The 15302-nt window shown below is 51.4% G+C and overlaps 1 protein-coding gene across 2 annotated transcripts in view; it reads left to right on the top strand.

Annotated features, from left to right (window-relative positions):
- MAP2K7 (mitogen-activated protein kinase kinase 7) overlaps positions 1–15302 on the top strand; it is a 266930-nt gene that overhangs the window by 217113 nt on the left and 34515 nt on the right. For both annotated transcript variants that reach the window (XM_078681283.1, XM_078681292.1), the window contains one exon: positions 15155–15297. In XM_078681283.1, the coding sequence (XP_078537409.1) occupies positions 15155–15297 (143 nt within the window). The remainder of the gene's footprint in view (positions 1–15154; positions 15298–15302) is intronic.

Raw genomic sequence — 15302 nt, 5'->3', positions numbered from 1 at the left:
GGCGCCAGTAGCGGCATTCCTGCGAAGGAATCATTTTCAAGTCTTCCCTTACCTGGACGACTGGTTGCTGAAGGCCCCGTCGAGAGGAGCAGCGCGGGACGCTGTTCAGGCTTGTACAAACCTGTTTCAAAATCTAGGACTCACTTTAAACAAAGACAAATCATCTCTGGTCCCATCCAGGAAGGCACGTTTCCTGGGAGCCATCCTGAACTCAAAACTCTCAAAAGCTTTTCCAACCCTAGAAACCACCATCCAGGGACTTATTTTGTTTGTATAATTTGCAAATGTGCAATAATATGCAAATGTGTGAATGCGTAATATAAGAAAAGTAAAAATCTTTAATCTATAATATCTGAAAGAAACACGTTCGTGATAGATTCCTTACCTTAGAATAACCCCCAGTCGTCAGACTAGATCCGGAAAGCTTTCGTCAGCAGTACCCCTGTGCATCGGTAGGTGTCGCCGTACGGCTCCACATACGTTGTTGGCGTCGTAGTCTGAGATGGAGCTACTTGGATGCGCCCACACTCGCTAACGTCAGTTATTTCTTTTTCTGCGCCAGCAAGCGCAGATCCGGAGAGAGCGGTACCCACAGTCACTTTTTGACTGACTTTTTGGGGACTTTTGTCTCTGTTTTTTGAGTCTTTGACTCCTGTTGTGTAGGGATTCCCGGTTTTAAATCTTGCACGGCTTGTCCCCGCACGTTGTCGTGGCGGACCCGCACCGTGAGTGTCTCTACTGTCTGGGGCAGGAACACGACTCCAAGTCGTGCCCCGAATGCTGGGCCCTGGCTCTAAAAACTTTGCGGGAGCGGTCACAAAAGTTGCTGGAGGCCCGGGAGTCGACTCCGCGCAGTCAAGGTCCTGGTCCCGTATGAGGTCGAGTGACCGGTCGCAGAGATCACCATCGTTCAACGAAGTCTTTGCATTCTGAGTCAGGTAAGGCGAAGCACAAAAAGTCTAAGAAGCGACATCGCTCTTCGCCTACCCCTCTCCGGAGCCTACGCAGTTGCCGATGGCCTACCCGCCCTTTCCAGGTCCACGGGCGACTCCGGCCCAGCTGCAGGAGTTCCTATCAGCCATGGCACGTGTATTTGGCTTGTCGGCACGCCTTCGGCCCGCGGGTCCTACTGGGGGTCCTCGCTGTGCTACGTCGTTGGCTCCGGGCCCGACGTCATCGACGACTCCGGTCTTGACGCCGAGAGACCTCCATGGATCCATGCTTGGATCCCAGCCGATTCAGGTTGGCCTAGTATGACCTCCACCAACTTCAACGGCGTCGGACGGCTCCCTGACCGACGCCACCTCCGGCTTCCACCCCGACGTGGAAACGGTGCCGGAACAGTGTTGATCGATGCAGATTCCGACGCGGATGGGGAATTTCTAGCCCTTTCTCCATCCACCTCCTTATTTTCTGTCTGCTCGGCAGGTTGGGGAGGACTGGGAGGGATCTGAGGACCCTCTTGCAGCCCAGTACGAGTTTGACCCGGACTGGGAAGAGGACATGGAGGATGCAGGTGACCTGGAGTTTACTCCGAACCTGGCACATTATCTCCTCCTACCGTGGCTATGGAGGAGGGTGGTACATATTCTGTGGTGTTACGTAGGGCGGCCAAGGCTCTCCACCTCGAGCTACCTACGGTGGCCGTCAGGACTAACCTCCTGACAGAAGTGCTTCGGCCGGCGTCTTCCTCCATGGGGCTACTGCTTCCCTTCAATGATGCACTTTCGGACATTCTTTTGGGCACCTGGTCCAGGCCCAACACAGGGGCTCCTGTGGATAAGAACGTGGCCCAACGCCACCGCCCGGCCCCGGGCGACCCCATTTTCCTCTCCCAACACCCTACCCCTGAGAGCTTGGTTGTCCAAGCATCTGAGTCCCCAAGCGCTTTCCCTTCCACACTTCCGGACAGGGAATCCAAGAAACTGGAACAATTTGGGGAAAAAATGTTAATTTCCGCCAGTTTAGGCCTGCTGTCTGTGAACACTGCTTGCCTCTTGGGCCGTTGTTCCCAATCTGTATGGGATACAGTTGTGCAAATGCTGCCTCAGTGTCCAGAGGAGGCCGGGACGGTGCTCTCCCAAACTATTGCTGAGGGGACAGACGCAGTTGTTGTTGTGGCCTTGACACCGCCGACTCGATGGGCAGAGCGCTTTCCACGACTGTGGCGCTACGCCGCCATGCCTGGCTGAGGACAACTGGCTTTTCCGCGGATGTCCAGAACACAAGGCAGATGGTGCGTTGGAGCCTTTTAAGGACTCACTGGCTACTGGCCAAGTCCTTAGGCCTTTCGGCCAAGCGCACCTCTTCTGCTTCTGCTTTTTGCAACTTTCGGGGCCAAGGAAGGGGCGCCCAAGCACTTTCCTTTCAGAGCCACAGGCCTGAGCAGCAACAGTCTCAGTGCAGCCGCGGACGTGGGACCCGCAGAGGTGGTTCACGGAGCCAGTCCACCACCTCCCCTGCAGCCACTGCCTCCAAACCTTCCTAGTCCGGTATTTCAGGCCCACCACACGCCAGTGGGTGGCAGGATTTGCCATCCCCTCCCCCACTCGCGCTCTATCACTTCGGACAGGTGAGTTCTGCAGATAGTCCGGTGGGGCTATTCCCTCCCCTTCGAGACTACCCCTCCAGCCATGCCACCTCAGTACCACTGCATGTCGGGGGATCACTTGGCACTTCTCCAGCAGGAAGTTGCAGCCCTCTTGGCCAAGGGGGACATCAAGCGTGTTCCGATGCCAGAAGTAGGTCGTGGTTGCTACTCCCACTACTTCTTGGTTCCGAAAAAGGACAAGGGCCTGCGTCCTATTTTAGACCTTCGGAACGTCAATCGCGTCCTCTGGAAGGAGAAATTCAAGATACTCAAACTTGCTCAGGTCTTGTCCGCTGTAGACCCGCAAGACTGGATGGTAGCGTTTGACTTGCAGGACGCTTACTTTCATATTCCCGTCCTGCCGGCCCTAGGGTTCACGGTAGGCCACGAGCACTTTCAGTTCACCGTGCCCCCTTTTGGCCTTACCAGCACCCCTCGGGTGTTAACGAAAGTGATGGCGGTGGTCGCAGTTCATCTGCGCAGATTAAGGGTTTCAGTCTTCCCCCTATCTCGGCGACTGGCTGTTGAAGGCGGGCTCGCCCCAGGCAGTTGTCTCCCACCTCCAGACTACAGCTGATATCCTGCATTTGCTGGGGTTCTCCATCAACGTGCCAAAGTCGCAACTGATTCTCTCTCAGATGCTCCTTTTCATCGGAGCGGTTCTGGACATGGCGCAGTTTCGGGTTTATACTCCCGAACAGCGAGTAAAGATCATTCGGGCTATGATTCCCAACTTTTGGCCCTTGCCCTGGGTTTCGGTTAGGATGACCCTGAGGCTGCTGGGCCTCATGGCCTCCTACATCCTGCTGACCAATCATGCCAGATGGCATTTGCGGGCTCTGCAGTGGGACCTGAAGGTCCAGTGGGCGCAGCATCAAGGGGACCTGTCCGAGTATGTCCAGATCTCGGAGGGCACTGCACAACAGTTGCAGTGGTGGCTGACAAACCAGCATTAGGTCAGCGGCAGATCCCTCTCCCTTCCCCAACCGGAGCACACAGTGGTGACGGATGCGTCCCTCCTGGGACGGGGTGGCCACATGGGAGAGGTGGAGATCAGAGGCCTCTGGTCTCCGGCGAAGTCCAGGCTCCTTATCAACATTCTGGAGCTTCGGGCGATCCTACTTGCATTGAAAGCCTTCCTTCCCTCTGTCAAGGGGAAAGTCGTGCAGTTGTTCACAGATGTAGGAGAATAGGGTCTGCTTCCTATGGTCACCCCCACTTTTTGCTGTGATTTTCTGGTTTTTCGACTTTAGTGTGGCTGTGGGCCTCCTAATCAGACCCACAGCCCAGCTGTTCTTTCCCTAAATTGATACCATGTACTTTAGGTACATACCTGATTGGGTATTGGATCACCTTTGTGAGCCCCTGTATAGTGTACCATAGATACCCAGGGCATAGGTGCATCCAAGGCCTACCAGGGGCTGCAGCATGTATTATGCCACCCCTGGCTGGCCATCCAAACTGACACCACAGGCTGAACACTGGGCAAGGTGGTGTAATCACCCCCTGGCTTAGATATAGTATACCTATATCTACCCTTATATAAAGACACATATGTACCTATAAGACACTCCTATGGCAAGCCTTAACAATCCTGGAGGCAGAGTGCTTGGTTTTATGTGAGAGGGTGCCCTAGCATGAGCTGAGCCCCTCTGCAGCTTTCGGAACCATGTCCTTATAGCTGTTCTTTGATATAGCCATACCATATACTCTTAAGTGCATTATAAACCTCGCGGTTAATGCTAACTTTGGTTTGGATTTATCAAAACATGTTGTGTAAGGTGTCAAACACCTCCCCAGACAGGCTTTTAGTGTATTGGGGCAGGGAGGGCGGCAAAATGAGACACTGCCTGGGGCACACAAGGTGCTCCATGCATAGCCCGGTTCAAACCAGTTGCTGGGGCACTCCAGCCCCAGCTCTGGCGCGAAACTAGACAAAGAGAAAGGGGTGTAACCACCCCCTTCTCAGGGTCCACCCATAGGAGGGACCTAGCAGGTAACCCAGCCCCTTATTCTGATAGATACATCTGCCGTGTGGATTCCTCACCTTGTGAATACCCCTTGCGTCAGCAACATTCGGAAATTCTTTTTTCGTAGCCTCGCGCCGACGTGGACTCCTGACGTCATAGAGACACGACCTCGCTCGCGACTCCGCTGACGTCGCCGACGCCTATAATAGGCCCACGCCGGCGTGATGACATCAGTTCCCTTTTTTCCGCGTCGTCGACGCTAACAGTTATCGGGAATCTCTGTAGCCAACGGATACTTTGTTGCCTATATTGTTACCTTTTCCTGTTTCTCTGTATCCTATTCTTCGAAGATGTCTTCTAAAAAGACCGGCTTCAAACCTTGCAGAGAATGTGGAAAAATGATGTCCATCACCGACCCTCACAGCGACTGCATATGGTGCTTGAGCTCGGACCATGATGTGGATGACTGCTCTTCGTGTAAGAAGATGAACCCGAAGGCCCTGAGAGAGAGAGAGGCGAAACTCTTGGTAGCTAAGATGAAAGCTGGAAAGGAGAAATCGTCGAGGTCTCGTTCTCGAAGGGCGAGGTCGAAGTCAAGATCGAGGTCGAGATCTGGATCTCGGGGGAGGTCATCCTCGAAGTCGACTTCTGGACATGTTTCGAAGAAGAGGAAACCTAAGAAGAGGAGACATGAGTCCCGACGTCGTTCTGGTAAGGAGTCGAGATCGAGGTCGGGGTCACCGAAGAAGGTACGCTCGAAGGTGGTGACTCTTGATGTTTCGGATCCAGAACCTGTAGGTGAGGCCTCCCCTTCTGAGTCGCGGGCGCCGTCTCCGGCTCCGACTCCGGCTCCGAATCCGTCTCCGAATCCATCTCTGGCGCCGTCTCCGGTCCGAGATGAGGAGGAGCCTCTTGAGAATGAGGGTTCCGCGCCCTTAGGTGAGCCGAATCCGAACGCTCCTCAAGACAGGCCTGAGGGTTTCCAACCACCCTTTCCTACCCAAGGTCAAGACCCATCTGCGTTTCTCAATGCAATGTACGGAGTATTTTCGAGGGCGTGGTACCCCTCTGGTGCACCTTCGGGTCCCATGGGTCCCTTAGCTTTTAATTTAGGAGTCCCTCACTCCTACCCTCTGGCTCCGTTTATGCCTTGCATGCCGGCTCCGACGCCGCTGTGGCATTTTCCGGCTCCACCGAAGCCGTCGACGCCGGTTCCGGCTTCGCCTGCTCCGAGTCGTCCTCGAACACATCCCTTTGAGCCATCGAGTTCGATTCCGACGTCGATTCCGAATCCGTCGGAGCCGATGGTGGATCCGGTGGCAAAGCGTGTCAAGATGAGATCCAGAAGAGAGGCTCAACGCCTTATGGATGAAAGGAGGTTTTTGGATTCGCAATCTGACATTGAAGAGGGTGAGTTGGATGAAGATGCTTTTGAGGAGTTGGCAGATGCAGGAAGCCTGGATTTTTCTCCAGAGTGGGAGTTACCCTCAGGCTCTAGTACTCCTTCTAGAGACGTTCAACCCTATCATTTAATTATGAAGAAGGCTGCCAGTCTCCTTAAGTTGACTTTACCTACAGCAGAATTCAAGTCTAATATCCTGACTGAAGTATTACATTCTCCGAGTTCAGTGGTGGAACCTCTTCTTCCTTTTAATGATGCTCTGACAGAGCCCATTCTAGAAGTGTGGAAGAAACCTTTGTCGGCTCCGGCTGTATCTAAGAGTGTAGCCAGAAGATACAGGGTTGCCCCTGAGGATCCTGCCTTTTTAACCTCTCACCCTTCACCTGAGAGTTTGGTCATTCAGGCGGCATGCTCCAAAAAGAACGTTAGCGCTTCCCTCAGGTTCCTTTCGAGAAGGAAGCGAAGAAGCAGGATCAGGTGGCAAAGAAGTCCTTCTCCTCTGCCAGTATGGCGTTAAAATCATCAAATGCCACTTGCTTGATGGGGAGGTATTTGCACGCACTTATGGACTCTTTGCGTGTTCTCGTTCCAAAAGTTCCTGATGACAGCAGGAAGGATTTTGAGGAAGTCATCTCTGACGCTCAGGCGGCGGCTCGCCAGGTCATTCAGAGCGGCCTGGATACTGTAGACTCTGTGGCGCGCATTATGGGCACTGCTGTCGCTACCAGGAGATCCGCCTGGTTGAAATCTTCTGACTTTTCGGCTGATGTTCAGGCGACATTGTTAGATCTTCCTTTCGATGGTTCAGGCCTCTTTGGGGGAAAAAGGCTGATGCGGCCCTTGAGAGGTTTAAGGATAGCAGAGCGACTGCTAAATCTTTGGGTCTTCAGATGAGAGGCTCTTCAACTGGCAGAAGATTCAGGGGTTTTGGTCGCTCTTCCTTTCGGAATTTTCGGCAAGGCCAACAGCAGCAGCAGCAGCAGCAAAACTCCTTGTATAGGACATATAGGGGAAAGCAGAGAGCACGTCCCCGTGGACGTCAGGCCTCTTCCTCCTCCACTTCCTCCAACCCCCCTGCCCCTGAGAAGCAGCCCTAGATCCGACATTCAGGATCATGTGGGTCCGGTTGGGGGCCGGCTTACCCATTTTCTACAGGATTGGGAATCGGTTACATCAGATCTTTGGGTTCTCAATCTTGTAGAAAATGGGTATGCCCTTCCCTTTCGGGAATTCCCTCCCAATTTCCCTCCTTGCCAAGGGTATTGCTCCGAGGAACATCTGTCTCTTCTGCAGGAGGAAGTGTTGACTCTGATAAGAAAGGGTGCGATAGAGGTGGTCCCAGAGCAGGAAAGGGGTCAGGGATGCTACTCCCGGTATTTCCTGATTCCGAAGAAGGATGGCAGACTTCGTCCAATCCTGGATCTCAGGATCTTGAATCTCTATCTGAAGCAGGAGAAATTCAAGATGCTCACCCTTGCTCAGGTTCTTCAGGCGCTGCAAGAAGAAGACTGGATGGTGTCGCTCGACTTGCAGGATGCTTACTTTCATATTCCAATCCTGAAGTCGCACAGGAGGTATCTCCGTTTTACGGTGGGATCGCAGCACTACCAGTTTGCGGTCCTTCCATTTGGACTTACTACTGCGCCTCGAGTCTTCACCAAGGTGATGGCAGTGGTGGCGGCGCATCTCAGGAGATCAGGGATTCCAGTATTCCCTTATTTGGACGACTGGCTGATCAAGGCGGAGTCGTCAGAGAGAGTGCTCCATCATCTGCGAGAGACAACCCAGTTGTTGTACAGGTTGGGTTTTTCGATAAATGTGCCCAAGTCTCACCTGGTGCCCTCCCAGCGCAACCTGTTCATAGGTGCCGTACTGGACACAACCGTATGTCGTGCATTCCCTCCCCCTCAAAGGATTCACGACATACGGGAGATGATTCCTTTATTTTACAATGGAGCGGTTGTTCCAGTCCTGAAGGTCCTTCGCCTGCTCGGTCTGATGGCTTTAGGCATTCTGTTGGTCAACCATGCACGCTGGCACATGAGGGCGCTCCAGTGGTGCCTCCGCAGGCAGTGGTATCAGCACAATGGAGATCTCAGGGAGTCAGTGAGGATCTCCAGAGAGGCTGCAGCGGATCTGTCTTGGTGGGGCGTGGAAGGCAATCTGTCACAAGGAAAGCCTTTTCAATTGCCTCAATCGGTGGCCATAGGGATAACGGATGCATCCACTCTAGGGTGGGGTGCTCATCTGGGGGATCTGGAGGTCAAGGGTCTTTGGTCTCCAGAGGAAAGGTTGCTTCACATCAACCTTCTAGAATTGCGGGCGATACGTTTGGCGCTCAAGGCCTTCCTCCCTTCCCTTCGCGGTCGGTCGGTTCAAGTCCTGACGGACAACACGACCGCGATGTGGTACATCAACAAGCAGGGAGGGGTAGGGTCGCAGTGTCTCTGCAGAGAGGCTCTGCGTCTCTGGTCCTGGGTTCAGGACCATCGGATTTGTCTGATGGCGAATCATCTGGCCGGAGTGTTGAACGTTCGTGCAGACAGTCTCAGTCGGCAGTTCTCTGCCGACCACGAGTGGAGGCTTCACCCGGAGGTCGTTCACGACATCTTTCAGATGTGGGGGACTCCTCGGGTGGACCTGTTCGCCACTCAAGAGAATGCGCACTGTCTGTCATTCTGCAGTCTCCAGTATCCGATGCAAGGAGCCTTGGGGGGATGCGTTTCAGTTGAGTTGGAGAGGTCAACTCCTTTACGCGTTTCCCCCCATACCTTTGATTCCTCGGGTTCTGAGGAAGATTCGACAAGACCGGGCCCAAGTCATATTGGTCGCCCCGGATTGGCCAAGAAGGGTGTGGTATACAGATCTACTCCACCTCTCCTCTCACCCGCCGCTCCGTCTCCCTCTCAGGGCAGACCTCCTCTCTCAGATGGAGGGGCAGGTTCTACACCCCCACCTCCAGACATTGCACCTTCATGCCTGGAGATTGAACGGGGCAACCTGATTTCCTTTTCCCCTCCCGCCTGACGTTGTGGATGTCATCCTGTCAGCCAGGCGTGATTCCACTAAGTCCATCTATTCTTATAGATGGGCGAAATTTGTCTCGTGGTGTGGGGAAAAGTCTATTGATCCATTGAAGGCCCGTTTGTCTAATGTTCTGTAGTTTGCCCTTTCTCTGGCGCAGCAGGGGCTTGCGGTTGCCACGGTGAAGGGTTACCTTTCGGCTTTGTCGGCATTTCTCTGTTTGCCTGACCAGCCTTCTCTTTTTAAGTCTCCTGTGGTCTTAAGGTTTTTGAAGGGTCTTACTAATAAGTTCCCTCCTTCACCTTTTATTGTGCCTCAGTGGGATTTGAATCTTGTATTGACTTTTTTGATGGGTGCTCCCTTTGAGCCTCTCCATAAATGTCCCATGAGGCTTCTTACCTTTAAGACAGTCTTCCTGGTTGCAATAACCTCGGCAAGGAGGGTTAGTGAGCTTCAAGCTCTTAGTTCCAAGCCCCCTTTCCTGACCATTCATGCTGATCGAATGGTTCTTAGGACCAGGGCTGCTTTTCTGCCTAAGGTGGTAACTCCCTTCCATCTAGGACAGTCCATTACCCTTCCTACCTTCTATCCTCCCCCTTACCCTTCTAAGGAGGAAGAGAGACTGCACCGTCTGGACCCTAAGAGGGCGGTGTCCTTTTACTTGGACAGATCCAAGGACTTTCACTTGGAAGACCAGCTCTTCGTTGGATTTGCTGGCTGCAAGAAAGGAAGGGCGGTCCATAAGAGAACTTTATCGAGATGGATTGTCCTCTGCATTAAGATCTGCTACTCTTTGGCCGGTAAGGAACCACCTGAGGGTATAAGGGCTCATTCAACTAGAGCTAAGTCTTCGACCTCAGCATTGGCTAGAGGTGTGCCTGTTGAGGATATTTGTAGAGCGGCAACTTGGTCTTCCCTCCACACTTTCGCGAAGCATTACTGCTTGGATTCCGAAGTGAGGAGGGAGGGTCACTTTGCGCGCTCTGTCCTTCAGGATTTCCTGGTTTAGAAGAGTGGACACCCTCCTCCGGGAGTGGGGACTGCTGTGGGACTCTATTCACAAGGTGAGGAATCCACACGGCAGATGTATCTATCAGAAGAACAAGTTACTTACCTTCGGTAACGCTTTTTCTGGTAGATACTATATCTGCCTGTGGATTCCTCACTGACCCACCCGCCTCCCCGTTGTCCACTCTTCTATGCCAGAGTTACTGTTTTGTAATGTATTTATATTTTGTGGTCAAGGAATTGTTTAAATTACTTTCCTGCCTTTGCTTAACACTGTGTGTTTTGCCTTGAGTATTGTGTACTATGTATACTTGTATATTTCTACTGTCATTGGTCCGTCCGTGTGCCTCGATGGCACGGAAAAAAGGGCGGAACTGATGTCATCACGCCGGCGTCGGCCTATTATAGGCGTCGGTGACGTCAGCGGAGTCGCGAGCGAGGTCGTGTCTCTATGACGTCAGGAGTCCACGTCGGTGCGAGGCTACGAAAAAAGAATTTCCGAATGTTGCTGACGCAAGGGGTATTCACAAGGTGAGGAATCCACAGGCAGATATAGTATCTACCAGAAAAAGCGTTACCGAAGGTAAGTAACTTGTTCGTTTGGTATAAAGTTAGGAGCTGTGTCTAGAGACATCAGATTACCCTGGAAAGAAACTACGAAACAGAACTCTTGGACTTCGACATTCTATGCTGACTAGAAGACTGAAGAAGATATCCCTTGTGGTCAAGGAGTGACCACCCTGTTCAAACAGGCACCACCAATAACTTGCCAGTTTGCTTTGTCGACGCTCCCGACGGAACCCGACGACTCAGCTACTCAGGACTGGACTTCCAGACTTCTTGGACTCCGACCCACAGCTACAGCAAAGCTGAGACCCGTGGCGGACACGAGAGACGTGGGTCCAGACTCCCTGGACATCCTGCAAATTGCTAACTGCATCGACTCCTGAGGTAACTTGCAGTTGTGCATTGGGGCACTAGAAGCCCTAGACCCGAGCAACATCTGCACAAGAGCTCCGCCCTCCACACTCCAACGTGGGGCCCGTTCCTGCATTTCAGCGCGACGCGTCTTCCCCGTTGCTAGCCCGTTGGCTAGTGAGCCCCGTGACGACGAACCTTTGAATTTCCAACACTTGCCTGGTTGCTCTGGGCTTGCTCCAGCTTCCTTCCAAAAGAGAAGCGCCTCAGACCTTGCTGGTCTGACCTGAAGCGAATCTTCATTTCCTGCGTGGGTTGCGGTTACCAAGGCTTGTTGGGTCCAATCCGGATACCGACACCGCAGTCAACTAGAGCCTTTGTGGGACAGCTCGACTCCAGCTGCTGGTCGTCGTCGACGGCTCCTGGTCCTCGTGGCTGCAGAGACAAGCTTCACCTGTTTGCATCGCGACATCACCTGGTTCCTCCCTGGTCACTGACTAGTGACCCAGACTTTGTCCCTTCTGCTTTCAGGTTCTTCAGCTCCTTGATCCACCCTTGGATCCACCCGGACACTCTTCCTTCGGCCTCCTGCAGCACTTCTTTTGCAGGTCTCCATTGAAAGCATTGACGAAACCCGACACGAAAAGACACCTATGCACCCGGCTTCCCTGGGTGAGGTAACTCGAGTACTCCGGTGCTCCCGTGGGTATTGACTATCCAAGTGTCCTAGTTTAAAGGGGTTTCACCGTAGTCCACCCGGAAGTGTCCTTAATCTGTAACTTTGTGACTTCTTCGTTCTCCATTGTAAGTCAATGGTAACTTGCGTCTGTGTTCCCACACTGCACGCGTCTCCAGTGGGTCTCCTACTTCCAAACCCTTGGTTCTGTAGTGTAGCCCCAGTGATGCCCTAGGTCTATTCACTTTTCCTGAAGTGGCTCTTATACCATTAGTACATGGTTCGTGAGGCCCCTAGGGCAGAATTGTATTTGTGCAACTTATAGTATGCTTAATGAGTAACTTGTAACATATCTCGAACTCTGACCTCATAAAGAGTGCAGAGGGGTTGTGTTAGTAATAAATACATTTATATTTGATATATACCTTGTGTGGTGTCCTTTCATTTGTTATTCAAGGGATTATATATGGTAAAACCGCTAGCTTCACATGCTCTCTGAAGTTTTAGCCTAAGACTGCTTGTCCATGCTACCACTAGGATAGCTGGTCTATAAGGTTGACCTCTACAACCATCACCATAAGGGTCGTTTAGACTGGTGCAAGGTGCCCATTAGAATAGTGGACAACATGTGCCAGGCTAACTTCACACAATAGACAACACCACCGCCATGTGGTATTGCAACAAACAAGGCGGGTGAGGTCGTGGACCCTATGTCAGGATGCTCTGCGCCTCTGGACATGGCTGGAACGTCAAGGCATTTCCTCGACGGTTCAACCCCAGGCAAGTTCTTTGAACGCCAGGGCAGACTAACTCAGCCGCAGGTGCATGATGGATCACGAATGGCGTCTTCACTCTTTCAAATGTGGGAAGAGCCTTGGTTAGACCTATTCGCCACTGAAGAGAACGCGCAATGTCATCACTTCTGCGCGTTTTTATTTCCAAGGCGGCACTTGCTCGGCGACGCTTTTCGTCACGGTTGGAGCTGCTTTCTATTGTACGCTTTTCCGCCTATACCACCTCTACCCAGAGTGCTGAAGAAGATCAGGTGCGACCAGGCCCCAGTCATTCTTGTGATACCAAAGGGGAAGATGGACGGAGTGATTGAGCAAATCAAACAGTCACCCCCAGTCAACTGATCTGGGTTTAATCCATCATCATTCTTTAGCCCACTCCACCACCCCAGTTCAGACATGGCCATATGCAAATCAGTCTTGACCCTGTGCCTCATTGGAACAGTCCAGCCCGAGCTGCCAAGCCATGTCTTCCCTGGACCAGAAACCAGCATCCTGGGACCTGTTTCGGATTCATAATCCTCATCAGCCAGGCTATCTTGAATCCAGTGGTAGAGTTAGCAAGGGACCCATGTCTGGGCTTACTCTACCCAACTCAGGGTGAACAAAGCAATACCAAAGGTCTGAACTGGGGTGGTGGAGTGAGCTAAAGAGTGGTGATGGATTAAACCCAGATCAGTTGACTGGGGGTGAGTGTTTGATTTGCTCAAACGCTCCGTCCATTGTCCCCTTTGGTATCACTTTGTTCTATTTTCCTCCCAATTTCTCCTGGCAATAGCCAATACTCTCCTATGGACATCCCTGGCCATCCTTACTGAATCTGCGTTTCCCTGTTTTATTTTTTCACGTAAGTATGTCTTTGATCTTCTACATTCTGCTGTGTACCATGGGTTTACCTTTGATCCTAATTTAGAGTTGGGTTTCAATTTCTTCCCAATGTTTTTAGTGAGAGGGGGTTCTAGCTTTGCAACAAGGTAGATATGCATAGATGTTGTAGGCAAATTACTTGTCTCTAGGTGTGCACCCACTACTTCGGCAAAGTTATTATAGAAAATTGTCATGAGCTCTTTGCTACCTGTGATCTTAGGCCACGTGATGGATCTTCGTTTGTTCCCTACTAAGGGATGCACATTTTGCATGCAAGTGTCTATTGGTCATCCCTTGTTAATTGGCCTATTACTTCTAAGCATAGTGGTCAATGATCTCTATCATCCCTTGTCTCTATTCTGAAGCTCACTATTCTACTCCAGCTGTGGATGCTGTGCAATATATAATCAATTCTCGAGTGTGAACTGCCACTCTTGAAAGTATTAAGAGAGGCTTTTTCGTCCCCTTTACTAAATAACCTTCCATTGCATGCCCTTAACAGTGTTCTATACGGAACTGTACTATATGCCATGCGGCACTAGTGCAAGGTTTAGGTGGCCCTGCCACTAATTAAGGCAACCCAATGGCCGTGTCCTCGTCTTCTGTAACCTTTTCCAATCCAATTAGTGGCTCATATGTAAATGTACATGTACATGTAAATGTAAATGTACAGGAATTTATATAGCGCAAATCACCGAGCGGTTTCTAAGCGCTTGCTTAGGGAACCCGTCCTGGTATTCCCTTGTGAGATAACCCCAGCAGGGTATCCGCAAGGTGAAAGCCAGGCATCCCGCCGCGAGGGGCCGTTGTGGAGATTAAGCAAGCTATTGCCCAAAGTCACAGAGTGTGAACCCGTGAATCGAGTAGGCACCAGAGCGAGAATTGTCGAGTCCATGGACATTTTAGGACTCAAGACCCCACCGAGCCGGGAATTGAACCCTGGTCCCGGGCTGACCTCTGCTTCCAGGTCTGCCTCCTCTAACCAGTGAGCCACACTTCTCCACTTCGTCAAACTGTGCTCATAGGCACAGTTAAAATCCCAAACACAACCACAGTATCACTAGGATCTACAAGATCCAGGGGACTACCTAATGTGTTGATGGTTTCAGAATTTAAAGCCTGCCTGATTGACCTCTCCTCTTCCTAGCCTTGGCAGCTTTGATTGGCTTCTCTACCAAACTGTACTGTGTACATCATATAATCTAGAAGAAGCTTCTGCTACCACATACGTTTCCTGGAAAGTACTGTTCTTCTTAGAACTGGGTCAGTGCTCTTAAATAGCCCTTTAATTGGAAACAAATACATGGATGCTTTCTGGCAGCTAGCGCCGTCACATTTTAGAGGTCTCCTCTCTCTTGAAATCTCAGTGTGTTTTGAGGAGAAGGTTGGGTGGTGCAGCTGCCGATACTTCTCCACATACTTTCTGTGGACATTACACACCATAGGCAGCTTGTGCAAATTTTTCTATTAACCAATGGGGTCCTTTGAGTGACTGATGTATGTTTACATGCTTGAACGACATATTCTGTTTTCTTCCTCACTCTTTTCTTAGGAATCCTCTCCAACAAAGTTTGCAAACAGGACAGAACCGTCCACATACTTGAGTGGGTGTGCATATATTTTCAACCTAGCTCTATAATAGGATTACGCTGCAGTTTGACGAAGTTCCCTGCCAGTTGGCAAGAGACATTGCAACAGTTGAAAATGTCCCTCCTTTCTGAGTCACACCTGGAGACGCCCTCTATTTTCAGTCCCAACTCATTTGCTCACCAGTGCTTTCTGTTTTCTCATGCAAGAATTTGTGTTATAAAACTCATGTGTTCTGTGGCCCTGTCTATTTTCAGGTAATTATTCACTTTTTCAGGATGCATACTGGTGTCTATTCTGAATCTTTGCATTTCCTTTCAGGTGGAGTTGGCAACAGGTCAGTTCCCCTACATAAACTGCAAGACTGACTTTGAGGTGCTCACAAAAGTGCTTCAGGAGGAACCCCCTTTGCTCCCCTGTAACATGGGCTTCTCCCTTCACTTTCAGTCCTTTGTGAAAGACTGGTGAG

This window comes from Lissotriton helveticus, chromosome 1_1 (assembly GCF_964261635.1).
Source record: "Lissotriton helveticus chromosome 1_1, aLisHel1.1, whole genome shotgun sequence".
Lineage (NCBI taxonomy): Eukaryota > Metazoa > Chordata > Amphibia > Caudata > Salamandridae > Lissotriton > Lissotriton helveticus.
Note: the sequence above shows the minus strand (reverse complement) of the source record. Positions and strands in the feature narration are given on the sequence as shown.